Consider the following 27,947-nt stretch of genomic DNA (forward strand, 5'->3'; position numbering starts at 1 on the left):
GGAGGTAAGAATACTTTTCACAGGCATAGTTTACCCTTTTGAGTTATCCTGTTTGGTTATTGAAATGTTAGACTGACCCACGACACAATCCTCCAGTGGGCCGAGCTTTTGACATTAAAGCAGGACCCAGCTAAAACATATGTCAAAAATCCCATTTGAAACTTGTGACGTGTTGCTGGAGTTTATCACGTTTTTGGATAATTTACTAAGATTCTATAAACATTTTTGGTCTGCATGTGCAATAGTAACATTAAGGCCTCATTTACACGAGCGTGTGCGTTTTGCGCGCGCAAAAAAACGCTGCGTTTTGCGTGCGCAAAAGGCAATTGACAGCTCCGTGTGTCATCCGTGTATGATGCGCGGCTGCGTGATTTTCGCGCAGCCGCCATCATAGAGATGAGGTAGTCGACGCCCGTCACTGTCCAAGGTGCTGAAAGAGCTAACTGATCGGCAGTAACTCTTTCAGCACCCTCGACAGTGAATGCCGATCACAATATACACCAACCTGTGAATAAAAAAAGACGTTCACACTTACCATGAACTGCCTGCTTCCTCCTGTCCGGTCTCCCGGCCGTTGCCTTGGTGACGCGTCCCTCTCTTGTCATCCGGCCCCACCTCCCAGGATGACGCGGCAGGCCATGAGACCGCTGCAGCCTGTGATTGGCTGCAGCCTGTGCTTGGCCTGTGATTGGCTGCAGCTGTCACTTGGCCTGAATTGTCATCCCGGGAGGTCGGACTGGAGGAAGGAGCCGGGACTTATCGGTAAGTCAGAACTTCTGTTTTTTTTTACACGTATATGTATATTGTGATCGAAAGTCACTGTCCATGGTGCTGAAACAGTTTAAGTCTTTGAGCACCGTGGGCAGTGACTGTCTCCTGACGTCGCGTACCCGAACATTTTTTGCCGGGTTCGGTTAAAACGAGTTCGGCCGAACCCGGTGAAGTTCGGTGCGCTCATCTCTAATTTGACACTCCGTTTGGATGTTTGTAACCAGAAAAGCACGTGGTGCTTTTCTGTTTACATTCATCCTTTTGACAGCTCTTGCGTGATTTTCGCGCATGCAACGCAGGACCGTCAGTGTGGCATGCGTTGTTTTCACGCACCCATTGAAGTCAATGGGTGCGTGTTGCGTGAAAAACGCAAGAATATAGGCCTCATTTACACGAGCGTATTATACGCGCGTGCGACGCGCGTGCTTTTCACGCGTGTCGTACGCACCTATAATAGTCTATGGGGCTGTTTAGACGATGCGTGAATTTTGCGCTGCGTGAGTGCGTTGCGTAAAACTCACGACATGTTCTATATTCTTGCGTTTTTCACGCAACACGCACCCATTGACTTCAATGGGTGCGTGAAAACAACGCATGCCACACTGACGGTCCTGCGTTGCATGCGCGAAAATCACGCAAGAGCTGTCAAAAGGATGAATGTAAACAGAAAAGCACCACGTGCTTTTCTGGTTACAAACATCCAAACGGAGTGTCAAATTAGAGATGAGCGCACCGAACTTCACCGGGTTCGGCCGAACTCGTTTTAACCGAACCCGGCAAAAAATGTTCGGGTACGCGACGTCAGGAGACAGTCACTGCCCACGGTGCTCAAAGACTTAAACTGTTTCAGCACCATGGACAGTGACTTTCGATCACAATATACATATACGTGTAAAAAAAAACAGAAGTTCTGACTTACCGATAAGTCCCGGCTCCTTCCTCCAGTCCGACCTCCCGGGATGACAATTCAGGCCAAGTGACAGCTGCAGCCAATCACAGGCCAAGCACAGGCTGCAGCCAATCACAGGCTGCAGCGGTCTCATGGCCTGCCGCGTCATCCTGGGAGGTGGGGCCGGATGACAAGAGAGGGACGCGTCACCAAGGCAACGGCCGGGAGACCGGACTGGAGGAAGCAGGCAGTTCATGGTAAGTGTGAACGTCTTTTTTTATTCACAGGTTGGTGTATATTGTGATCGGCATTCACTGTCGAGGGTGCTGAAAGAGTTACTGCCGATCAGTTAGCTCTTTCAGCACCTTGGACAGTGACGGGCGTCGACTACCTCATCTCTATGATGGCGGCTGCACGAAAATCACGCAGCCGCGCATCATACACGGATGACACACGGAGCTGTCAATTGCCTTTTGCGCACGCAAAACGCAGCGTTTTTTTGCGCGCGCAAAACGCACACGCTCGTGTAAATGAGGCCTAAAGATTACTATTAAATGCACACTGGATGTTCACCTGTTCTGTACGGCAGAAGGGAGGGCTCATAGATTCATTTCTTCAGGTAGACCCAAAATTTGACACTGTATTAAGTAATTTTTTAGACCTATTTGATTCTTGGAAGCAGCCTGACAACAAGTATAGCACCAGTTCTGCTTTAGGCCCCATGCACAAGACCATATCTTTTCCCTCCCATAAATACTGGCGTAAATACGGGTCCTTTGTCACACGTTTTTATCTCGTATTTACGGACCCGCTGTAAATACGGGTCTGTTGTCCTCCGTATTTCAAAAAATTGAAATCCCCTGACCTTGTCTAGCAACGCTCCCGTAATTACGGGTGCACACATGTAGCCACCTGTAATTACGGGAGCCCCATAGTCTTCAATGGGCCTGCCCGTGCCGTAATTACGGCCTGAAATAGGACATGTTCTATATTTTTCAACGGCCCGGGCACATTCCCGTAAGCAAACGGGAAGGTACCCGTGGCCAATAGAAGTCTATGGGCCTGTAATTACGGGCTGTAATTACGGCGTTTTTACGGTCTTGCGCATGGGGCCTTATTCCATTCTGTTACTAGGCAGATTTACCTAGAAAATCTAGGTGACAACCTCTTGACGGGCTGTAATCGTGGTCTTCTAGCTAAATAAAGCAGGATATAAGATTTTTTTTACAACGTGACCGCATCTATAGGGTATAGAATATACAGATCTGGTTTGTCAGTGTAAACACTGTATAGAAGTTTGTTATCAACGCCACCATAGCATGTGGTACACACAACGTTAAATGAGAATACTGTATAATAAAATATTCACTTCCAGAGAAGTTCATTAGGACAGTGCAAGCCGGTTTTTGCATTATGCAAGTGTTTTACGATTGACTTAAAATATTCATAAATGGTCTTATCGCATTAATGAGGCTACTGGAACAACAGAACTCATCCCTACTGGTTTTCGCCAAGGGTTTTCAATCTGCAATCAATAAAATTAAAAACAAGATATGATGTACTTATTTGCCCTTCATTGGTGTTAAAGGAAAGATACATGCAATAAGCTTTTCTGCGTCATTACACTAAGGCCTCATTTACACGAGCGTAATATACGCACCTATATTACTCTATGGGGCAGTGCAGACAATGCGTGAATTTTGCACAGCGCGAGTGCGTTGCGTAAAACTCACGACATGTTCTATAATCGTGCGTTTTTCGCGCATCACGCACCCATTGAAGTCAATGGGTGTGTGAAAACCACGAAGGTCGCACGGAAGCACTTCCGTGCGAACTGCGTGATTCGCGCAAGAGCTGTCAAACTGAATGTAAACAGAAAAGCACCACGTGCTTTTCTGTTTACAAACATCCGAACGGAGTGTCTTAGAGATGAGCGAACCGAACTTCACCGGTTTCGGCCGAACTAGTTTTGACCGAACCCGGCAGGAGACAGTCACTGTCCAGGGTGCTGAAAGAGTTACTGCCGATCAGTTAACTCTTTCAGCACCCTGGACAGTGACTGACGTCGACTAGCCTCATCTCTATGATGGCGGCTGCGCGAAAATCACGCAGCCGCGCATCATACACTGATGACACACGGAGCTGTCAAGTGCCTTTTGCGCACGCAAAACGCTGCGTTTTTTTGCGTGCGCAAAACGCACACGCTCGTGTAAATGAGGCCTAAATCTGTGTATTTATCAGCTTTTAGTGCGGCATAAAATAAGTCAAAGATAGCAAGAAAAAAAATGGACACCCGAGGGATGGGGACAGACTGAATTAATTTACTATGGAATTCAATTAAGTTGATGGTAATTCAGCATGTAACAGCTCTTGCACACGACCGAGATCAGGCTGTGAAAAACGGTCCGAGTGTCGCCTGGATTTCCCGACCTGACCACGGTACAGGTGAACGGGACTCATGGCATGAAAAAAATTCTTACCGCACTGCAGTGCCCAAATTGTAGTTACTGCTACAGCCGTGCTCATACAAATACTACAACAAAAGTGCCCCCATTATACAACACGGTCATCTCCTCCATGGTCCTGCACTGCGCACTATGCCTTTAAGACCATGTTTGTTTACACATAACATATTTGTTGCAGCAAAACACAGTACAGTACAATGAATTTGACAGAAAACAAATTGTGGAGTTTTCGGATGCCATATCATGGAGGTACCCTGAAGCAATGCTTCTAGGGCAGAATACATCCATAATACGCAATTGTACAGAGGCACAATATGGCAGCGCAAAAGTGCCTTTTCCTCCGTAGTACTGAGCCGCAGGGAACATAAGGTTCCATATACAGGGCCTTGTGTGTATGAGGTCTAACACCGAGTAAAACCTTGAAATGATTATACGGTAGCACCAATCATGTTTGCTGTAGAAGGAACACTTACATACATTGAGGAAAAATACAGATTTACCTGAGCAGATGCAAAGCATTCGGTAAATTGTGTAAACCATACTGGATTATTAAATGTCCATTCATGTTCCCAGTTACAACACTTCTGTATTTTTTTTCCCATTTTTTCTTAATGGGAGTATTGATCGGTTTGTGGTGACCGGAGCATTGTGACCTGCTGATAATAAGTCGCTTAGTTGTGCTGTTCCTATCTGTAGCTTCACAGAGTCAAATTACCTTTGTCAAGGGCAGATTGAATTTTTCCTCTGGACCTGCTGAAAATACAACTGTGATATTGCATTAACATCAGCGGGATGCTAAATGTAGCGTGAATATAATCAAGATGATCTGCAGCTACACATGCTGGTGCTCAGCCCTTGGGTAGGACGTCAATCTCAAATATGTTTGGCTTGTGTGTTATGTTTATATGAATGTTTTTGTAATTTTCTCAAGATGTTTGCAGCTCATGGAATTGTTTAGCAGTTTTTGAGTCATTCATTCATACATCTCAAAAGGGGGTAAGGGGTCCAAAGCCCTTTATGAATGGCGGTCTGTGGCTTCGTAACATTGTCTACAAAAATTGGAGAATTTTATTTTTATTACGTTTGTCATACTTTAACGTTATACTCTTTTACTTGGTCCTACTAACTGGTTGGTATAGAAATAATACAATTTTTATGCATTTTTAAAAATAAAAAAAATTACTGCATTTTTTTTACTGTAAGTTTTACCAAAAAGAATGCATCAAGAACTGTGGCAAAATTACTTCAACATCGGCACAGTCTAAATTATTAACTCCAATTGGGACGTATATTATACAAAATGGTAGTGAACTGCATGAACAGAAACGATCTAATAAATGTTATTAACAGATAAGCTCTTTTTGGCAGCAATGGCAGTCCGGTAAGGGCACGGCACAGGCTAACCAATTTAAAGTTCCATATGTCTTCCCTATTAAACTTTTTTTTAGTCCTATAGTTTTTATATATTTCCCGACCATAGATTGCCAACCAGAGGTATAAGGGTTGCAGATTGTGAGGCCAGGCCCTGGACCCTTTGGGCTCCAAAGGATCCCTCAGTCCAGTATAAGTATACCAGCACTAGGAATGACATGTGATACTTGTTATTGATTTTGCACTGTGGATTAGGTACTTCAAGTTACGTTGCCAACTATAGATTACTGACCAGAGATTGCTCATGGGAATTCATCAAACTGTTCTGCTCTATTTTGAATTCCTCCCGCTACTCACAAGAGGGATTCCATGAAAGGCGTCATAAAAACAACTCCTTTCCATATGCCCTATTAATTCAATTTGGGACTCTACTTTATTAGCTAGAGCATCGACCTGCTAACAAAGAGGTGGGTACAATCTGGTGGGTACCAGCCGTCCTGTAATACATGGCTGGCCATTTATTTGAATGACTGCCATGTAAGGGTATGTGCACATGATAACGTCAATTACGTCTGAAATTATGGAGCTGTTTTCAGGAGAAAACAGCTCCTGAATTTCAGACGTAATTGCATGTACTCGCGTTTTTCGCGGCGTCCATTACAGACGTAATTTGGAGCTGTTCTTTATTGGAGTCAATGAAAAACGGCTCCAATAACGTCCCAAGAAGTGTCCTGCACTTCTTTTGACAAGGCTGTCATTTTACGCGCCGTCTTTTGACAGCGACGCGTGAAATGACAGCTTGTCTGCACAGAACAACGTAAGACCCATTGCAAGCAATGGGCAGATGTTTGTCGGCGTATTGGAGCCGTTTTTTCAGACGTAATTCGAGGCGTAAAACGCCTCCATTACGTCTGAAAATAGGTTGTGTGAACTCAGCCTTATAGTACATTTCAGCGGACGCTGCAGGGAAAATGTATGACCAGCTGCAGTCTCTGAAGCCAGATTCAGAACAATCCGCTGATTTGCCTGGCTTCATTTTAAAATGGGACTTGATGAGACAACCTCTTTAGCCCGTTAGTGACCACCAATACACCTTTTCACGGCGGTCACTAACGGGCTTTATTCTGATGCAGTAGCCTTTTTACGGCAAGCATCAGAATAAAGCAGCGCCACTGGGAGCAGTTAAAGCTCCCTGCTCTCAGCTACCAGAGGTAGCTGAGGGCTTGGAGCAGACAACCTCGAGCGGGCAGGATCGAAATCAACATCGATCCCGCCCGTTTAACCTCTCAGATTTTTTTTCTGCCTGAAAAAACTCCATGTGAACTAGGTTTTAAGGTATGTTCACACGACAGCGTCCGTAACGGCTGAAATTACGGGGATGTTTTCAAGAGGAAACATCCCCGTAATATCAGCCATAACGGCATGTGCAGGCGCTTGAACGCTGCGTGCATTACGGACGTAATTGCCGCTGCTATTCATTGGAGTCAATGAATAACGGCTCCAATTACGCCCAAAGAAGTGACAGGTCACTTCTTTGATGCGGGCGTTTATTTACGCACCGTCATTTGACAGGGGCGCGTAAATATACGCCTCATGTGAACAGACAAACGTCAGCCCATTGCTTTCAATGGGCAGATGTTTGTCAGTGCTATCGAGGCGCTTTTTTCGGACGTAATTCGGGGCAAAAACGCCCGAATTACGTCCGTAATTAGTGTGTGTGCGCATACCCTTAGTGTATTTCTATAAAGAATCTACAAACCACAAAAGAAAACAGTGCACTTGATATAATAAAATCAATAAATATTAATATAAAATTTAACTTGACATCTTGAATTCCTTCATATCTTGATGGAGGCTGCATGGGAACTTAAGAAATGTGAATGTCCAGCTTTTCACAGTAATTAGATGGCTGAGCCTTGACATGACACGTTTAGATCTACAGTAGTAGAAGCATTCATCTATTGGGCTACTAATCTTAATGACCATAAAAGACCAAAAGATGTGTCTTGGTTGAAGTATAAAAGCCACATAAGTTCTCATTTTGAAGAAACATCACAAGGTATAATTTTTTTTATTTCAGTATTTTTAATGAAAAATTATGCCATGCCCAACACTACTTAGTTCTGTATCCCAGAGGGAAAGTGGCTTTGTTGCTCATAGCAATGTTTCTCAATCCAGACTTTAGCTGGGTGGACATGTTCAGTACTCACATCGTGTTCTATATCCAGCCCCAATTTGGCCTCTGAATGTTAACTTCATGAACAACTGCTGAGAGGGGGCAGTACACTGTCTATAGTATAGTGGTATTTTTGGAATTATTCCATCTAGCAGAGAGAATTTCAAATATATATCGTCCATTTACTGGAGACTACAGTCTATTAAGCATCACGCACACAATAATATTTGGGATCCATATCAAAAGGTGGTAATGCCTTTCATTGGGGCTATGCATAGGGGCGTATAAAAATTCAGCAGTATTCAGAAATGTATTTTATTCAGGGATCTTGCTGATAAATACAGTAGTTACAAAAATTTTATATCTATTTGATTTAATATTTATTGTATATTTTTACTATTTGTGAATTTGCTCTACTGGTTTTAGATATCTAAAGGTAAACTTACATTTTAATGATTTGAAGCATGGTAGCAATAACCTTTAACTCCGCATACAGTGAATTATATAGTCTAACAGTGAAAATATTGGAGAGCATCAAGTGTTTATCTATTTGTTATCTGCTCAGAAACATGTTGTACAAGACTTCCTGCTGACTGTCATCTCATAGTTGTTATACTAGTCCAAAATAATGTTCAGCCTTGGGTCTGATGGAGGTCTCGATAGTATGGACTTTGAACTATATAATAATAATAAAAAAAAACCTCAATAATTAAAGTGGAAAAATACATAGATCTAGTATACAATAAACTAAATGACCTTCTCGAGGACTTTGTAGTAGCTGCGATTAATGTAATAAGAAAGGGTCTTTCTCAAACGGTTACCACGAAGTGGGAAGAAGTTCTCCAGAAAGATATTGTCCCCTAGAAACAATGCTTCTAAGAGAGAACAGCTTCAAAATCTGGGGTCCGATTAAGCATGACATGTTTGAAATTGGAGGCAAACGAAAATACAGTAGAATCCCATAGAAGTCTATGAGTGCTATACTAAAGCTCCATAGGTTTTATGGAGCCTTAAAGTGTATCTAAACTTTTAAAAAACGTTTGACATGTCTTATTGACATGTCAGAAGTTTAGATCAGTGAGGTCCGAGCACGGAGACCCCCACCGATCACTAAAACGAATCAGCAGAATCGCTCGAATGAGCGCTGTTCTGTCGCGTTTATGAACGGCTTTCCTCGGAAAGCCGAGCGAATGGTGTTCGGACACAACAGAAAGTCTAAGAATCCATGCACCTCTTGCTTGGCTTTCTGAGGAAAGGCGATCAGACAGTAAGCGGCACAGCACTCACCCGAGCGCTTCTGCCGCTTTGTTTTATCGAAAGGTGCGGGTTTCAGTGCTTGGACCCTCACCGAGCAAAACTTCTGACATGTCACTATGCCATGTCAAAAGTTTTTTAAATGTTTACTTACCCTTTAATATGCCTGTGTGCATGAACTTTAAAACTCAAAAAAGTTTATTTTACCCATACTTAGTTTCCAATGATGCAGCAGGTCACTAACCGTAGACAGCTGAGAACCCCTTAAATGTTGTATTCCATGTTTGCCAGAATAATTATCATTTGTATTATTAGTAGTTCACACATGCAGGAAACATCATTTCCTGATGTCCAATACTGTCTTTCTGATGAATAACAATATATACTGTAGCTTTCACATTGTTGTTTCAACATTCATTCTGTTTGTAGCAGATAAAGTAGCCTTTCCTTTATTGTTTTACATCATCACTGACCTATGTACTATACCAAATAAGTGTGACCGGGAAAGATGTCAACATACTGTAAGCAACTTAAAGTGTACCACACACACACACACATATAAACAACTTGAACAATAAAATGAACACATTAATTAAACCACCGGATAAATGGCGTCCAAAAAAACGCAAAAAACAATGGCAAAATTCTCGGTTTTCTCCCATTCTCCCCATAAGAAATTAAATAAAAGTTCATCTATAAGTCCTATGTACCCCAAAATAGTACTAATGAAAACTAGACCTCGGCCCGCAAAAATCAAGCCCACATACGGCCACATTGACGGAAAATTCAAAACGTTACGGCTCTTGGAATGCGGCCATCCAAAAACAAGTAATTTTTTTCTAAAAGGGTTTTTATCGCACAAACATAGGAAAACATATAAAACCTTTACATATTTGATATCCCCGTAATCGTGCCGACCCATAGAATAAAGCTCACATGTTATTTACGCTGCATAGTAAACGGTGTAAATTTATAACGTGAAAATCAATGCTGGAATAGCTGCTTATTTTCAATTCTCTCCTAAAATAAAGTTAATAAAAGTTAATTGATATATTATAAGCATCTAAAAATGGTGTAAATACAAAATACAACTTGTCCCTCAAAAACCAAGCCCTTATACGGCTATGTCGACGGAATAAAAAAAAGTTACGACTCTTGGAAAGTGACCGTGAAGAAACAAAAATAATCCTTGGTCATTAACGCGCAAAATGGCCTGTCATTAAGGGGTTAAAGATGGCTACATCTCTGCTTTCTATAGCAGTATTTGATGTCTGCTCCATAAGTAGTAGCTGGAGAATCATAACCATGGCAGGCATTTTAAACAAAATTTTAAGGTTAAGCATTTGAGAAGTTATTTTATGATAAGGCTGTGAGTCACAATATCCAGTGCAATGGTCTTTAGTGCGGTTTCTATAACAAACCAGAGTGCAGGTGTCACTAAATATAACCGTTCCCACCCATTCTCTTTAATAGAGAAAAGCCATTACCCGATAATCATTGTTAATTCATGAGATTGGAGAACTGTGTGAATAACAAAGACTGTTCCATGACACCAAAATGTACTGACAGAACACACGCTCATTAGAAGCTACCTAGATAGCTGCTGGCTGTAAATGTAATCTATTATTTCTATGTGAGATGGTTGAGCATTCTTTAGGTATAATTATGTATATATACCATTCTAAACATTTAGACCACCTGCCGAATATTGTGTAGGTCTCCTTAATGCCTTCAAAACATCTCTGACCCATCAAGGCATAGACTCCACAAGACCTCTGAATGTTGTTTGCAGCAGATCCTCTAAGTCCTGTAAGATGCGGGCTGGGGCCTCCATGCATCAGACTTTATTATTTATACAATGCATTATGGCAGGGCCGGCTCCAGGTTTATGTAGACCCTTGGGCGGCACAGACTTAGTAGGTCCCTTTGCGGTAAAATGGCAGAAAAAGTCACTTTGTGCCCCCATATAGGCCCCAGTTTGTACCCCCATGAATTTAGTGCCCTCTGTAGATAGTGCCACACAGCCCCCCTCCCAGGGAGTGGCAAACTGCCCCCCTTCCAGCTAGTGCCACACAGTCCCCCTTCCAGGTAGTGCCACACAGCCCCCCTTCCAGGTAGTGCCACACAGCGCCCACCTCGCAGGTAGTGCCACACAACGCCCACCTCGCAGGTAGTGCCACACATTCCCCCTCCCATGTAGTGCCACACAGTCCCCCCTCCTCCCAGGTAGTGCCACACAGCCCCCTCCCAGGTAGTGCCACACAGCCACCCTCCCTGGTAGTACCACACGGCCCCCCCCTGTAGGTAGCGATTTGGGGTTCCCTCTAGGAGTGGAATCTCCAGCCAGAGCATTGCTGATTATCTGGCTGGGGATTCGCTTCAGGAGAAACCCCTGACGTCAATGTCCATATATTGACAGTTTTGTTATGTGGCAACCCCAGAGCCATAGTCCTGGGAAGAGCACTACTAGCACTCTGCCTGGGACTCCTGCTCTGCTGCTGACATTACTGTCCATGTATGGATAGTGATGTCCGCAGCAGAGCTGAAGTCCCGAGCAGAGCGCTAGTAAAGGCTCTGGTCCGGTACTCCAGCCCTGGGGAAGCCCTTGACATCACTGTCCATATATGGCTAGTGATGTCAGGGGTAACCCCAGAGCCAAAGTCACTTTGCCTGGAACACTGCTCTGCCCTGACAACACAGTCCATATATGGACAGTGATGTCAGGGGCTTCCCCGGAGATAGAGTCCCGGAGCAGAGCCGATTCTAGCACTCTGTCTGGGTCTCCTTCTCTCCTCCATATATGGACAGTGATGTCAGGGTCTTCCGCAAGGACTGAGTCCCGGAGCAGAGCCGCTAGCGCTCTGCCTGGGACACCTTCTCTCTTCCTGACATCACTGTCCATATATGGACAGTGATGCCGTGACGAGGGCAGCGATCGCACCCGTCGGCCGAGTGGCCCCCCCCAAGGGTAGTGGGCCCCGGCACTTTCCCGGGTTCGCCGGATGCAGATGCCGGCCCTGCATTATGGGGCCATCTCTTTCCCAGATAAGTGGTGCACAGGCAAGCGGCCATCCACACGATGTAAAAGAAACCGTGACTGATCAGGCCACCTTCCATTGCTTCCTTGTCCAGTTCTGATGCTCATGAGCACAATGTAGGTATTTTCATTACTGAGTCAGCTTGAACACTGACCGGGTATGCAGATATGCAGCCCCAAACACTGCAAACTGGAACAGAGTGAGCTGCAGTGTTTGCCAGGCATCCACTTGACTTTTTACAAAATCTCAAAATCAACATAAATTTAATTTAATTTTTTATTAACCCGTTGGTGACCTGTTCCGTAACTATACGTGACAGTCACCAAGGGGAGGTATGGAGTGCTCTCACAGGCTGTGCGCGCTCCATACTGAGCAGGTGTCAGCTGTATGTTACAACCGACACCCCACTGTAACTGGCGGAATCTAAGATCACTTTGATTCTGACCGTTTGACCACGTAGATGCCGCAGTCCATAGCGACCTTGGCATCTAAGCCGTTAAAATATGGAGGGCGGCCCCCTCAGATGTGTCATCACCCCACGACATGATCGCAGGTTGCTGATGGTTGTTTTGTCAGCCTCGGGGCCTATTGAAGGCCCCCAGGTCTGCCATCTTTTTACTCCGATGAAGCTCTGCCTCCAGCAGGGCTTTATAGGAGACTGTCCGTATAGTGATATACTGCAATGCATTAGTATTGCAGTATATTATGCAAGTGATCCAATGATCACTGGTTCAAGTCCCCTGGAGGGACATATAAAAAAAGTAAAATACAGTTCAATTAACAAAAAATGAAAGTACAAAAATTAAAATGTTAAAAACGTAAACACTTTTGCCATTTTTTCCTTAAAGTAATGCTAAAAAAATAAAAGTTAACATAACTGGAATCGCCGTGTCCAATTAATTCCGAACTATTATAATATAACATTATTTAACCCACTGGGTGAACGCCATAAAAAACTAAAATGAAAAACGCCCAAATTGAAGATCTTTGGGTCACCTTCGCTCCCCAAAAATGAAATAAAAAGTGATGAAGAAGTCGCATGTAGCCCTAAATGACAGCTCGTCCTGAAAAAAATGAACCAACACACCGATAAATTGACAGAGAAATAAATAATATTTTTTTAACAAATAGTTTTTTTCTTTATAAAAGTGGTAAAACATGAAAAAAAGTATTTAAATTTGGTATCGCCGTAATCGCATCGACCCGTAGAATAAAGTTAATGATGTGCGTCGCACATACGAAACCCAAAAAACAAAGGCAGAATCGCTGTTTTTCCCCATTCTACCCCAAAAAGATTTTTTTTTTCAGTTTCCCAGTACATTATATAGCACTTTAAATAATGCCATGAAAAACTACAACTTGTCCTGCAAAAAACTAGCCTCATACAGCTATGTCAATGAAAAAATCAAAAAGTTATGGCTTTTGGAAGGCGGGGAGGAAAAAAACGAAAATGAAATTCCGAAAAATGGTTGCGTCTCCAAGGGGTTAATAACTTGGTACATTATATGTTTACTTTTGTTATATGTTTACAGATGTAGCTCACTATATCTTGACTTTTAACGCATTAAATACTGTACACAGTGGAAAGATCCCTTATCTTGACTTTTTTTCAATGGCTTTTATTGTGTCATATCACGCTGCAGCAAGTTCACAGTCAAGATAAAGATGGCTGCATCCGTATTTGGTAGACTGGAGTACTCCTACTGTCACACGTATCATACACCGCTCCAGAAATATGAACTATGTTTGTAATTTGAGAACAGAATCTTGTGTCTTTTTTAGCCTGTAAATATTATGAGTGGTGTATGGACACGAGACGTGTTAACAATACAAAAATGACTGTTTATAGTAAACTGTGTGAGCAGTGTGATTTAACCTTTACCCAAGAGTTCTTTGTAGTGTAACAGCACACATAATACTTTTTCTTATATGTAGCAATAAGGGATATGCAAATCTGCAAGCAATACATATTTTGTGTCTTTAAGGCAGTTAAGGGGTTATTTGCATAACTCTGGTGATCTAAGACAGTGAAGGGTTTATTGGGCACAAAAAAACTCCACAAGAATTCAGACCATTCCTCATTACAGTACTATAGGTAAGATCTTTCCCTTGTTAATATAAAAGAAAAAATGGTGTATAAGGGAAAAAGGGTAAAGACAGCACTCGGTTAGAGAAGTAAATGATACTAATTATCCCTTCGTAATATAAATATTAAATTATTTAGACAAACTTGATCAGGTAACTCTGCAAAATGATTCTACAAAATGACATTACTAACCTGGGTAGGTAGTAACATAACAAAAAAGGAAATTATACATAAACAAGACCACAATACATATACAGTGGATATAAAAAGTCTACACACCCCTGTTAAAAAGCTAGGTTTTTGTCATGTCAAAAAATCAGTACAAGATTAATCATTTCGGAACATTTTCCCCCTTTAATAACAAAACTACAAATAATGTGGTAGCATAAGTGTGAACACCCTCTTATAATTGGGGATGTGATTTGTGTTCAGAATTAGCCAATCACATTTAAACATGTTAAATAGTAGTCAGTACACGGCATTATTTAAAGTGATTCTGAGTAACCCCATATAAAGTTCAGCTGTTCTATTAGGATTTTCCTGACATTTTCTTTGTTGCATGTGACCGTAAAAGCCATGGTCCGTAAAGAGCTTACAATACATCAAAGGGATCTGATTGTTGAAAGGCATCAGTCAGGTGAAGGGTACTAAAGAATTTCCAAGGCATTAGATCTACCATGGAACACAGTGAAAACGGTCATCAAGAAGTTTGGCACAACAGTGACAATACCAAGAACTGGACTTCCCTCAAAACTTGATGAAAAGACAAGACGAAAATTGGTCCTGGAGGCTACCAAGAGGCCTACAGCAACATTAAAGGAGCTGCAGGACTTTCTGGCAGGTACTGGTTGTGTAGTGGATATGACAACAATCTCCTGTATCCTTCATATGCCTGGGCTGTAGAGTGGCAAGATGGAAGCCTTTTCTAACAATGCAAAACATAGCTGGACTTGGATGTTTTTCTAAGACCTACATCAAGTCTGGCAAAAGCATGTGGGAGAACGTGTTATGGTCTGAACTTTTTGGCCATAATTCCAAAAGGTATGTTGGGCGCAAAGCCAACACTGCACATCACCAAAAGACAACCATATCCACAGTGAAGCATGGTGGAGGCAGCATTATGCTTTGGAGCTGTTATTCTGCAGCTGGAACTGGGGCTTTAGTCAGTGTGGAGGGAATTATGAACAGTTCCAAATATCAGTCAATATTAACACAAAACCTGCAGGCTTCTCCTAAAATGCTGAAGATGAAGGGGAATTTCACCTTTCGGCATAACAGCGACCCAAAGCATACCTCCAAATCAACAAAAGAATGGCTTCACCAGAAAGAAGATCAAAGTTCAGCCAGTGCCCAGACCTAAATCCCATTGAAAATCTGTGGGGTGACCTGAAGAGGGCTGTAAACAGGAGATGCCCTCGCAATTTGATAGTTTTGGAGCGCTTTTGCAATGAAGAGTGGGCAACAAATTCCAAGTCAAGATGTGCAATGCTGATAGACTTCTACCCAAAAAGACTGAATGCTGTCATAAAGTCAAAGGGTAATTCAACAAAGTATTAGTTGAAGGGTGTACTTATTTATGCAACCAAATTATTTTTGTTCTTTTATTTTTATTTTTCCACCCGAAAAGATTTCAGTTTGCAATACAATTGTACAGATTATAGGTGACATTAAAGGTGGAAAAAGTTCTGAAGTGATTCATCTTGTACTGATTTTGTAACATGACAACCTGGCATTTTAACAGGGGTGTGTAGACTTTTTTTTTATATCCACTGACACTGTATGTACATCAGTAATTGGGGGCCCACAGATATTGACTACAAGGTCACAAATTTAATTATAGACCGTTTCAATAAATATTCACTGTCAACATGAAAGATCCACATACATATAAGATGTAAAAGCCTAACATGAATTACGTGGTAGAATGCTACAAGGACAACCAGCGAATTTAGTTAAAGAGAAGTACGGTACACGTGCGTATAGTATATAGCGAAGTCCCAGCATGTGATCAGTTAGTCACTTCGTAAATGCAATCCAGTGGCTCGGCTCTAAGTATAAATAGAAAGACAAATAGTGCCGAGTTATTTATTGATATGGTATTACCTGCCTGCATTAGTGGCGTCATTTTTTATGCAGGATCACCTGATGAATTTTGTTGAAATATTTGAATATTATATTTAACAAAGATATTCTTTACTCCTCTAACTGAGAGCCATCTTTGCCCTTTTTTCCCTTATCCCTCTTGTATTTCCTTCATTTTCATAGGCACATCCCTGGGTTAAATGCCTGGTGTTCATTGATTTACTTTCCGCCCAGGCTCCAGCAATGATCTATATGCATTAGGCCTTTTTCAGTTTCAGAGCACACTGACGAATGCAATTCAATGGGGCTATTCACACATCCCTGCTTTTTCACAAAGCGTTTGTCCGTTGCGTGAAACTCACCGCATGTCTTATTCTGATCCATTTTTGCAGATCAAACCTGCCCATTGAAGTCTTTGGGTGCGTGAAAAACAAGGACAGAACATGGATGACATCCATGTGCTGTCCGTTTTTCTTGCCTCAGATGCTAAAGAAATGAAGCGGAAAAAATAAGTAAAACCAGGAAATGCTTGCAGAGAAGAAACACATATGAGAAAAACTGATGACACATGGAAACCGTACTGGCGCAACATGGACAGTCATATGCATGAAAAATGGGCGTTGTTTTTTTTGCAAAGCAAATTGGACACGCTCGTGTGAATAAGGCCTTACAATGAGGCCAGTTGGAGTAAGCGGTTCGAGGGGCAGCACAATTTTCGGACTCCCCTCCCCCATGATGTTGTAAATCCCTATATATACATTCCGTGTCCATGAATTAATATCTAAACAAACAAAGCAGCATGTATAGTCAAAGAGCTTAAAATCTGATCTCCGGGACTGAAATAAAACACATTAAGATTTATTGCAAACTTTAGCAACAACCTGTGTTTTCTCCACAAAAACTTTACAAAACATAGTCCCAGAAAAACTCTGTAGTTTGATGTTCTCAAATTACTTTATGGGGCAATGGTTAAATAGGTAGGAGGAACAACAAAGTGCAGATATTGGGCTCTCATTATTTTTAATCTGTAAATTCATATGTCTTATTACAGAGGTGTGCATCATTTTATAGCGTATATTTGGTTTTGCTCAAAAGTTGGAAATTTATGGTGAAATTTGATATAAATTTTATTTTCCTAGTTGTTACATTATATGAAGTTTGTATGAAAAAATGTTGAAAAAATGTTTTTAAATAGCGAACTTCTTATTCGTGTTATCGTGACTTGCTTGCTCCTCCTCTCCTCCAGCGTCCCATGAACAACAGTTTTTACAAAGTGCTCTCATGTTCAGTACAGGCATCCCCTACATAACGCTTCTTCTGGAATTAATCTAACTTTCACAACATATTATAAAAGTAAATTATGGGACAACCCCTTAAAATGTCTTTACAGGTCATCTAGAAAATGTCTGCATTTTGTATTGTCAACAGATTAGTATTGTGGGCTTTTAGTATATTGAAAACCTCAACAATTTCTACAGAGGAGATTATATCTCTGGTGTGTACAACAAACAGATAATTCTTATGTAACAGAAAACCTCTGCAAGACGGTTCCCACATAGAAAATGACCAGAAATCAGTTAAATAATATTATAAGCCAGTAAATCCACTGTGATATCACTGTTATGGAAAAACATGTCAAAGATTGTATGCATCTCTGAAGACTGAAACAGCAAAACTTTAATGGGATTGTCTGAATTGGTAAACCCATTTTCAAAAAACCTGTAGGGGAATTCTAGGTTAAGAGAGTGGGCACCACGATTCAGGACCTTTTTCTATTCGATCTATGATCTATTAATAAGAACTGTGAGTGGCAACTAAGATCTTCTTTCTCTCTGGAGGACCCAGCATGTCCATGCATTACACACATACCCATCGATTTCCATGGGAACTGTATAATTCTTTATTCCCCATACGGTGGTGCTGCAAGGGAAATAAACAGGATCCCACACAGATTACAGCTGAGAGCTGAAGTTTCCACTCTGTGGTCAGCTTACTGTCGACAGATCCTTCTAAGTCTGGATTCACACGGCCGTGTTCAGTCCGTAAGACCGGACCGTATGTCGGCCGCATTTCCACTAACGAACACCGTTCAGGGAACTGGACTCCTAGCATCCTAGTCATCCATGACGCTGTGAATCACTGCCTCCCTGCGGGACAACCTCCCATACTGAAGACATGACTACAGTACGGGACAGTATTCCCGACCAGGAGACAGGAACTCCTAGCATCCTACATAACTATAATGCCAGCAACTCCATCTCCCTGAACCGTGTTCAGTATGAGAAATGTGGCAGACATACTGTCCATATTTCACGGACTGAACACGGCCGTGTAAATAAGGCCTAAGATAAAGGAATTGTTCACAGTAGACAATCTCTTTAGTATATCCGTAGAGGTAGTGTATGGGAACAGACCAATTTTCCTATTTATTGTGTGGTGGAAAAAAATGTTTAATTCATTTTTTGTTATAATAAATTTAACAACACTGTATTCACATTAGCATATCCATGTTTAAAATGATGCTCCACCATTAATTAATATATCAGAACATTGCATTATGTGGAATTCCCATATAATATATCTATTCCCTTAATCATCCCTTTCCAGATGGAAAATGCAGTGATCACCATTCAAAATATACAGATGTCATAAACTGGTTATAAAATATTGAGAGTTTGACATTTAATAGAACTGCATTTTCTAGTCCCAGTATAAGTGCACCAGTCATTACACAGTACATCTGCTGATCACTATAAAGGATGATCAATCAACTACAGATTTTAGCTGTGACAACTCCTAATCCCGAAGTCAATTCCTAGATGTTAAAGCTTTGTGTACAGTAAGTGAAAAACTGAATAATTAATTGGTTTATCGATTTTGTTCTTGCAGGATTGATAAAGCAATGCTGGCCAGCCTGAAAGTCAAGTAAGTCGCTCTTGTGTTTAACTGGTTTTGTTAATTTGATTGATTACAGTTCATTTTCTTAGAGGGCAAGTTGTGTTATGAATTTGTTACAGATTTAAAGAAATGAACACATATACAGTGCTGTGAAAAAGTATTTGGCCCTCACCCGATTTCTTCTATTTTTGCTAATTTGTCACATTTAAATGTTTCAGATCATCCAACTAATTACTATGGCATAAAGACAACACAAGTAAACACAAAATGCAGTTTTTAAATGAGCATTCCATTTATTCCAGATAAAGATTTATTAAAAACCTATATCACCCTGTGAAAAAGTAATTGCCCCGCTAAATCCAATAACTGGTTGTGCCATCCTTGGCAGTAACAACTGCAATCAAATGTTTCCAATAATTTACGATGAGTCTTTTACATCACTGTGATTGAATTTTGTCCCACTCTACTTTGCAGATTTGTTTTAATTTAGCTACATTGGCGAGTTTTCGAGTATGTACTGCTCATTCCACAAGATAGTGATCATTTTCTCATCACTGGGGGCCCCAATGCCAGGACCCTCACCCATCGTGAGAATGGGGGGGTCCTGTTCCCCCATTCCTCCCCACTGCTCGACCACCGCTCCATTTAAAGTCTATGGGTATGATGGAAACAGCCGAGCGCTGTATGGTGGGGCCATATGGTAAAAATTTATGTTTCTGGGAAAACCCCTTTAAATGGGCAGTCCATGCTTGAAAACCCTCCAATGTAGCGGAGTTAAAACAATTTTGCAAAGTAGAGTGTGGCAAAATTCAACCACAGTGATGTAAAAGACTGAGGAAGAAAACAAATAAAAGGTCATTGGCACATCCATAAAATATAGAAAAAAACGTTATTCGTGCATCAGGTTAAAAACCAGGGAGAGCACAGGTCAGGCGTGCTAGTGCTCTCCCTGGTTTTTAACCTGATGCACGAATAACGTTTTTTCCTATATTTTATGGATGTGCCAAGGATCTTTTGTTCATTTTCTTCCTCATTTGAATCTCTTGCCAGCCTGCAAGCCCTCTCTTCTTTGCTCTCCAGTGAAGAACTACAGATATCAGGACGAACGTATTTGGTGAGAACACTGGCTTATTGCTACTTTTTTCTTTTTCATTTATCGATATAAAAGACTCATCGCATTTATGATTCTGGGAAAACCCCTTTTTATTTCTTGCCACAGCATCTTAATGGAGTTCAAGTCAGGACTGAGATTTGGCCACTTCAAAACCTTAAAAGTGTACCTCAAATTATAAAACAACTTTTCATAAATCAATAGTACCACCAAAGATGACAAACCTTTTAATATATCTTATTAGGGAAAATTGCCTCTTTCTCCACTTATCAGGCTCCTTTCCTCCCCCACCCTGTTTTCTTAACTGTACACTCATTCAACAGAATTCACTCATAAAATGCCTAGAGCAGAGAGGACATGGATTCTAAGCTTCACTGAGAGATCAGGTTACAGCTGCCCATAAAAGTCTATGGTGAGGGGAAGGGGAGGAGAAAGCAGAGGCAGGCGACCTGCTAATGGTCCCCTATATACAGCATACAAAGAGGATTCATTATAGGAACATTGAAACTGAGAATTCAGCACTGGAGTCCAAAACTTTAAAACATTTACTAGAAGCTGCATGGAGGACATTACATAGCAGTTAGGAGCAGTGAAGCTGTAAATCCGGCACTGGGGTGAGACAGTTAAAGAGGCTCTGTCACCAGATTTTGCAACCCCTATCTGCTATTGCAGCAGATAGGCGCTGCAATGTAGATTACAGTAACGTTTTTATTTTTAAAAAACGAGCATTTTTGGCCAAGTTATGACCATTTTTGTAGTTATGCAAATGAGGCTTGCAAAAGTCCAAGTGAGTGTGTTTAAAAGTAAAAGTCCAAGTGGGCGTGTATTATGTGCGTACATCGGGGCGTTTTTAATACTTTCACTAGCTGGGCGCTCTGAAGAGAAGTAACATCCTCTTCTCTTCAGAACGCCCAGCTTCTGACAGTGCAGATCTGTGACGTCACTCACAGGTCCTGCATCGTGACGGCCACATCGGCACCAGAGGCTACAGTTGATTCTGCAGCAGCATCAGCGTTTGCAGGTAAGATCGACTTACCTGCAAACGCTGATGCTGCTGCAGAATCAACTGTAGCCTCTGGTGCCGATGTGGCCGTCACGATGCAGGACCTGTGAGTGACGTCACAGATCTGCAGTGTCAGAAGCTGGGCGTTCTGAAGAGAAGAGGATGTTACTTCTCTTCAGAGCGCCCAGCTAGTGAAAGTATTAAAAACGCCCCGATGTACGCACATAATACACGCCCACTTGGACTTTTACTTTTAAACACACCCACTTGGACTTTTGCAAGCCTCATTTGCATAACAACAAAAATGGTCATAACTTGGCCAAAAATGCTCGTTTTTTAAAAAATAAAAACGTTACTGTAATCTACATTGCAGCGCCTATCTGCTGCAATAGCAGATAGGGGTTGCAAAATCTGGTGACAGAGCCTCTTTAAACACTTACCAAAGCTGCAGCATCTGTGTCTGTATCTTTCTCTCTGCTCCTGCTCTCTATAGACTTATATTGGCAGCCGTAATCTGATCTCTCAGTGGAGCTTAGAAGCCGTATCCTCTCTGCCTCACTGAATACATATTCTATGAGTGAATTCTGAGTGAGTAAACAGTTAAGAAATTAGGTAGGAAGAGTAGCCTGATAAGTGGAGAAAGAGGCAACTTTCTTACCTTTATCTGTACTATTGATTAATGGAAAGTTGTGTATAACCGGGGGTATGCTTTAATTTTTTTTTCTTTGAGCAATTCAGAGGTGGACTTGCTTGTGAGCTTTGGATCATTATCCTGCTTCAAAACCCAACTCTGCTTGGGTGGATATTTTCTTTCAGGATTATATGAGAGCAGAATTCATAGTTCCATTTATTATGACATGTTGTCAAGGTCCTGCAGAAGGTAGACAGCCCCAGACCATCACACTACCACCACCATGTTTGACTGTTGGTATGATGTTTTTTTATGGTGGAATGCAGTGTTAGATTTATACCAGATTTAACAAGATCAATGTCTTCCAAAACAATTCACCTTTGACTTATTAGTCCACAAAATTGTATCCCAAAAGTCTTAGGGGTCATCTAGATGTTTTTTGGCATATGCAAGATGAGCCTTTGTGTTCTTTTTTGGTCAGCAGTGGTTTGCACCTTGCAATTCTTCCATGGATACCATTTTTTCCCAGTGTCTTCCTTATTGTTGAATCGTACATTGACCCTAACTAAGGCAAGTAAAGCCTACAGTTCTTTATATGTTTGTCTGGGTTCTTTTATGACTTCCTGGATCAGTCGTTGATGCACTCTTGATGAAATTTTTGTAGGCCAGCCACTCCTGGGAGGGTTCACCACTGTTCCACGTTTTCTATATTTGTGAATAATGGCTCTCACTGTGGTTCACTGAAGTCTGAGAGCCCTAGCAATGGATACTGTATGTAACCCTTTCCAGACTGGTCGATTTTAATCACTTTGTTGGCATCTGTATTTGAATCTCTTTAGAACCTGGCATCATGTGCTGATTTTTGAAACCTTCTAGCCTTCTTCACATTCTCAGACAGGTTCTATGTATGTGATGTTTAGATTCAACATGTCTGGCAGTAATCGTGTCTGGGTGTGGCTAGTGAAATAAAACCGAATTGTCAATTGAATTTGGTTAATTGTTTCATTTGGTACCTAAGGTGGCAATTACATTTTCACAATGGGCCAGGTAGGGATGAACAGCATTTTTCCTCCAACAAATAAAATCATTATTTAAAAACAGCATTTTTGTGTTTACTTGGATTATCTTGGTCTCATTTTTAAAGTAATTTGATGATCTGAAAAATTCAAGTGTCGGAAATATGCAAAAATACAAACAGGTACTTTTTCACAGCACTTTACCTGTATAGTATATTTTTATATCTTTAATTTTGTAATAATTATAAAATTTATTTGTTACCGGTATATTCCAGGATATAACATTGATTGCCTATCCAGGACTGACCTGGGGCTTAGCGGGTTGATCTCTGGGGGTATACATATGCTATAAATTTTATATCCTGGGAAAACTCCTTTTAAGGCTGGGTTCACATGGAGTTTTTTGCAGGAGGAAAATCTGCCTCAAAATTCCATTTGGAATTTTAAGGCAGATTTTCCTCTGCCTGCACGCCGATTTTCGCTGCGTTTTTCTCCCGCAGCCGTTGAGCGCTGCGGGGATGAAACGTAGCGAAATACGCTTTCTCTGCCTCCCATTAATGTCAATGGGAGGTCAGAGGCGTAAACATCCGAAGATAGGGCATGTCCCTTCTTTTTCCCGAGAGCCAGTTTTTCCGCTTGCGGGAAAAAAACGCCTCCGCCTCCCATTGAAATTAATGGGAGGTGTTGATGAAGAAAAAAAAAAGAAATCAATGGGAGGCATTTTCGGCTGCTTTTTGGACCGTTTTGCAAAACTCTGTCTGAACTCCCCCTAATGAGGACCTGTCATCTCTCCCCACATGTCTATATTGTTTTAAATACTTGTGTTTTCCATTTAATTAAATTGCAGTATTGTGTTGAGTAACAGCAGGGAGGCACATTCGGAAGGATTTCCTAATGCAAGTATTTCTGTTGTAATTGCATAAGGGAGAACTGTGTTGATTTGGAATACAATTTTATGTGAAGGGCCACCAACTATTTTTTTTACACATGTTTTTTTGTTTGGGATCATAGTCTTTCATTTGCCCTGGGTTTTACTGCTATATAATTTTTTTCTGAAGGGAGAAATGATGGGGAACAATATCAGTAACTTTATATGCCAGAATGCTGGCGAAACGCGCATTGGGTGCTTAGTACTTTTAATATTCTTACATGCAAAAATAGGGCCTTTAGCTATCCAGTACATTACAATTTCTGTACGTAGCTAACCTCTTTGCCACAATCGGACAGGCTATCAGATGTCCTGTATGTGAACCAGCGAGGTCTCGCAAGAACAGAGCGTAGCCTTGCTTGGCTTTGACTTAGCAGTGGAGTGAATTTCAGCGCTCAACTGCCTCTCCCTCCTGCCACGTCTGGAGGTTTACCCTTCCGGTATCCCCCACTGGACGGTCTCTCCTTCTTCGCCTCCCCATCTCTACCTCACTGGGGCTTCGCTGCGGCTGACTACCTGTCCGGAGTGGTTTCAGTCGGGCATGACATAGCGAGATCCTCTTGCTTCTGCCGGCTTGCAGCTCTGGACGGCATCTCCTGCACTGCCGCTCTGCTGACCTTAGTGGAGCGTCGCTGCGGGAAATCGCATTGTCCGGACTCCATTCTGACAGCGCTGCCTACCAGGCGATTATCAGCACAGTACTCATGTGCTTTTTCTAATTCAGACTGTGGTTCACAGGTTTTGATAACATATACATGTGACTTTGTCTTTTTGGTCCGTAGGGAAGTGTGAGTTTAGGGGTCACTCACACATACCCAGTTGCGCTAATTGGAACTTTTATCATTATTTGTTTATTTTAATTAAACGAATAAAAGTTATATATTCTAAGACCACACACTTTTCTTCTCCTCTCTTCCTCTTATCAAATATGCTGTCAGGTTCAGCAGTATTAGTACTTATGCCTCTATGCGGGCAGTAATGTCATGGTGAACTCAACATGTTTCAATGTTCATTGTATGGTCCCTGATGTTGTCTCAGACTGTGGATGTGCTGACTAATTGCCGTAAATACATTTTTTCAATTAAAATAAATGGGATTATTCAAGAAAACACACAATTCTGACTGTCAATACAAATGAGAGACAATAAGCAAATTATTAAAACAATTCATATTTGATCCACTAATTAAATGAATAGCTAATTGACCATTTTGTGGACGATAAAAATGTATGTTCCCAATAAATATCCCATGATACTTATGCTGCCCATGCCAGTATTGCAGTAGATATCAGGTATCTACCTGGTGCTGCCACCGTATTGCAACCTATGAGGCCTTGTGAAACTTAGACAATGTAGTGAAAGTTGACTAGCTATATTGCGGAGTATGCAAAGTTGACCATAAAAAGCAATAAATTCCACAAGGTTTCTGGGTTTTGGCTGCCTAACCAAATATTATGTCATTTGCCACTTAGACATTTACCTTTTTCCCAACCCTCAGATCTTGTGGCAATATCTGACATTTTTATAGCTTTAGCAGCTGTCTCCAGTTCTATATAATTTGTGGCTCTTCATGTGTCTTTATCTAGACCAATATAAAGAAGTTATTAGAGCAGAGCAAAAACAAGAACGCTTGATAGATAGAGCTCATCAGAAAGTTGAGTCTTTCATTACAGAAACTGTCATACCTTTATTCATAAAGAAAAGCTCTTCAGCGTATACTATATCTCTGATTTTGAATAGCCTCTAACTCCTGAAGGTGTGCACCAACATGTAACCAGCTTTACATTTGGCTTCAAAGGAGTCCCAGTAATTGCTATTCATACTTGAAATCCGAAGCACCATGTCATATAATGTACATCTGATTTATTATGCATAGGAAATAAAATCTATGTCCTTACTAAGGAAGACTCATCCATTGCTTTTATAAATGAGATCTTTGTGTAGCGTGCCAGCTGCTCATTGTAGACTCCACCTGTTGGCTTGGAGAGAGCTTTTACCTATGAAAGGAATGGCCAAGAATAGGGATATTTAGAAAAGTGAAAGACTTCGCTTCTATGTAGAGAATGCAGCCACAGGTGAATAGAAACGTGTGTTTCCAGCTAATTTATATTTAAAGTGATTATAGCCTTAAAACCAGATTGTCTTTGTGGATTTGTTTTTTCCTTATTGCTTACTATGTTACCTTTGATTGTATATCTGGCATGTTGTTTTATTGCAGCGAGTGTGCTCATATCTCGTTTTCAATATTGGAAATAAGTTAAACCGCTTTAATTAGGAAACTTTACGCTATTTGAAGTTTGAGCTAAGACTGTCTTGTCAACCACCCCTGGCAAGGTACTTAAAGGAGTTTTCCAGGAATAGCATTAATGGTTATTCTTAATATAGCCCCCAGCAATCAGTACTACAAAGAACAGAGCACTATGGACCCTTCAATTTCTCCAGGCACAGTGGCGCATCTGTAAAAGTGTGGCTCAGCCCTATTCCACAGACCTTATGTTCTACTGATTAGTGGAGAGTCCTGGCAGTTGGACCGCCACTGATCACACATGTTGACCTATGCTCTAGTAGGCTACCGATGTGTTTTTACAGAAAACCCCTTTAGTATTACATTTTACAAAAATTCTATTCATATAGTTACCTGACATTTCTTTTATTTATAGCATAAAGAGCCACGGAATATGCCATATAAATAGTAGCAACAACAAAACTATTTAGCCTCTGTTGACTGAGGACTTTAAGAACCTTGAAGGTCTAGAACAGAGGTTCCAAACATGCGGCTCCTGAAGCTGTCACCTGTGGCCCGCTGACCGCAGGAGAGCAGAGAGCAGGCCGAAGGAGGAGCGCCGCACACACACCCCTGCAGATGGTGCCAAGCCACACACCCCACCCTGTGGACAGCGCTACAACCCCTCTCTATAAATCGCTTAATTGGGGCTCCCTCTACGAGTGGAATTCCCAGCCAGAGCACTCTGATCGGGGATACGCTGATAGACGAAGCCTCAGTGGCTCCTCCTAGAACGGAATGCCCGGCCAGCAGGTTCCGACGCACTGGTCAGGGATTCCACTGATAGACGAGGCCTCTGACGTTACTGTCCATATATGGACAGTGACCTCAGTGGCTCCTCCTAGACCAGAATGCCCGGCCAGTGCATTGCCGACGCACTGGTTGGGGATTCCGCTGATAGACGAGGCCTCTGACGTTACTGTCCATATATGGACAGTGACCTTAGTGGCTCCTCCTGGACCAGAATGGCCGGCCAGCGCGTTGCCGGTGCACTGGTCGGGGATAGACCAGGCCTCTCACGTAACTGTCCATATATGGACAGTGACGTCAAGTCCTGCTCCAGAAGAGGAATCTCCGGCCAAAGTGCCGGTAACGCTTTGGCTGGGTATGGAGCTATCTATAGGAGGAGATGTGTGCCACTATCTACAGAGGGCACTGGGGAATTATCTACAGAGGGCATTGGGGAATTATCTACAGAGGGCATTGGGGAATGTTATAGTAGTTCAAATAACTAATTGATTAGCAATAATTTAGTATTTTACCAATTTTTAAAGTAATGCAGCCCGTCAACTTAAATTTTTTTTCTATGTGCGGCCCAGCGCATGACCCAGCCGAAACATGCTACACTTTTATTTAGAGGCTTTCGTCTCTTAATAAATGTATCACATCTATCTTTTCTTAGTATTAAAGGGGTTTTCCCATCTTAAACATTTATGGCATATCCACAGACAACGCCATAAATGTCTGATAGATGCGGGTCCCAGCTCTGGAACCCGCACCTACATCGAGAACGGGGATCTCCCAACCCCCGCATTGATTTGTGCAGCGGCCACTGGCCAGAGAATCCAGACGCTGACTAGTGGAGAGAGGGTCGCACGTGCGTGTGGCTCTCTCCATTCGGTTAAATGGCAGTTCGCGAAAGCGCCGCTTGGTTGTTTCCGTAACAACCATTCTGTTCAATGGGAGTTAGAAAAACAGAATGTGGATATGCCATAAATGTTTAAGATGGGAAAATCTCTTTTAGGGTATGTTCACACGCAAACTCAAAAACGTCTGAAAATACGGAGCTGTTTTCAAGGGAAAACAGCTCCTGATTTTCAGACATTTTTTGAGCCACTCGCGTTTTTCGCTGCGTTTTTTACAGCCGTTTTTGGATCTGTTTTTCTACAGGGTATGAAAAATGGCTCCAAAAATGGCTGAAGAAGTGAAATGCACTTCTTTTTCA

The 27,947-nt window shown here is 41.8% G+C and overlaps 1 protein-coding gene across 2 annotated transcripts in view; it reads left to right on the forward strand.

Moving 5' to 3' along the window:
• The window catches only part of RAP1GAP2 (RAP1 GTPase activating protein 2), a 669,125-nt gene that overhangs the window by 182,490 nt on the left and 458,688 nt on the right, over positions 1-27,947 (forward strand). For both annotated transcript variants that reach the window (XM_075854239.1, XM_075854235.1), the window contains exon 2: positions 19,022-19,057. In XM_075854239.1, the coding sequence (XP_075710354.1) occupies positions 19,035-19,057 (23 nt within the window). In that variant the 5' untranslated portion in view covers positions 19,022-19,034. The remainder of the gene's footprint in view (positions 1-19,021; positions 19,058-27,947) is intronic.

This window comes from Rhinoderma darwinii, chromosome 2 (assembly GCF_050947455.1).
Source record: "Rhinoderma darwinii isolate aRhiDar2 chromosome 2, aRhiDar2.hap1, whole genome shotgun sequence".
NCBI classification, from domain to species: Eukaryota; Metazoa; Chordata; class Amphibia; order Anura; family Rhinodermatidae; genus Rhinoderma; species Rhinoderma darwinii.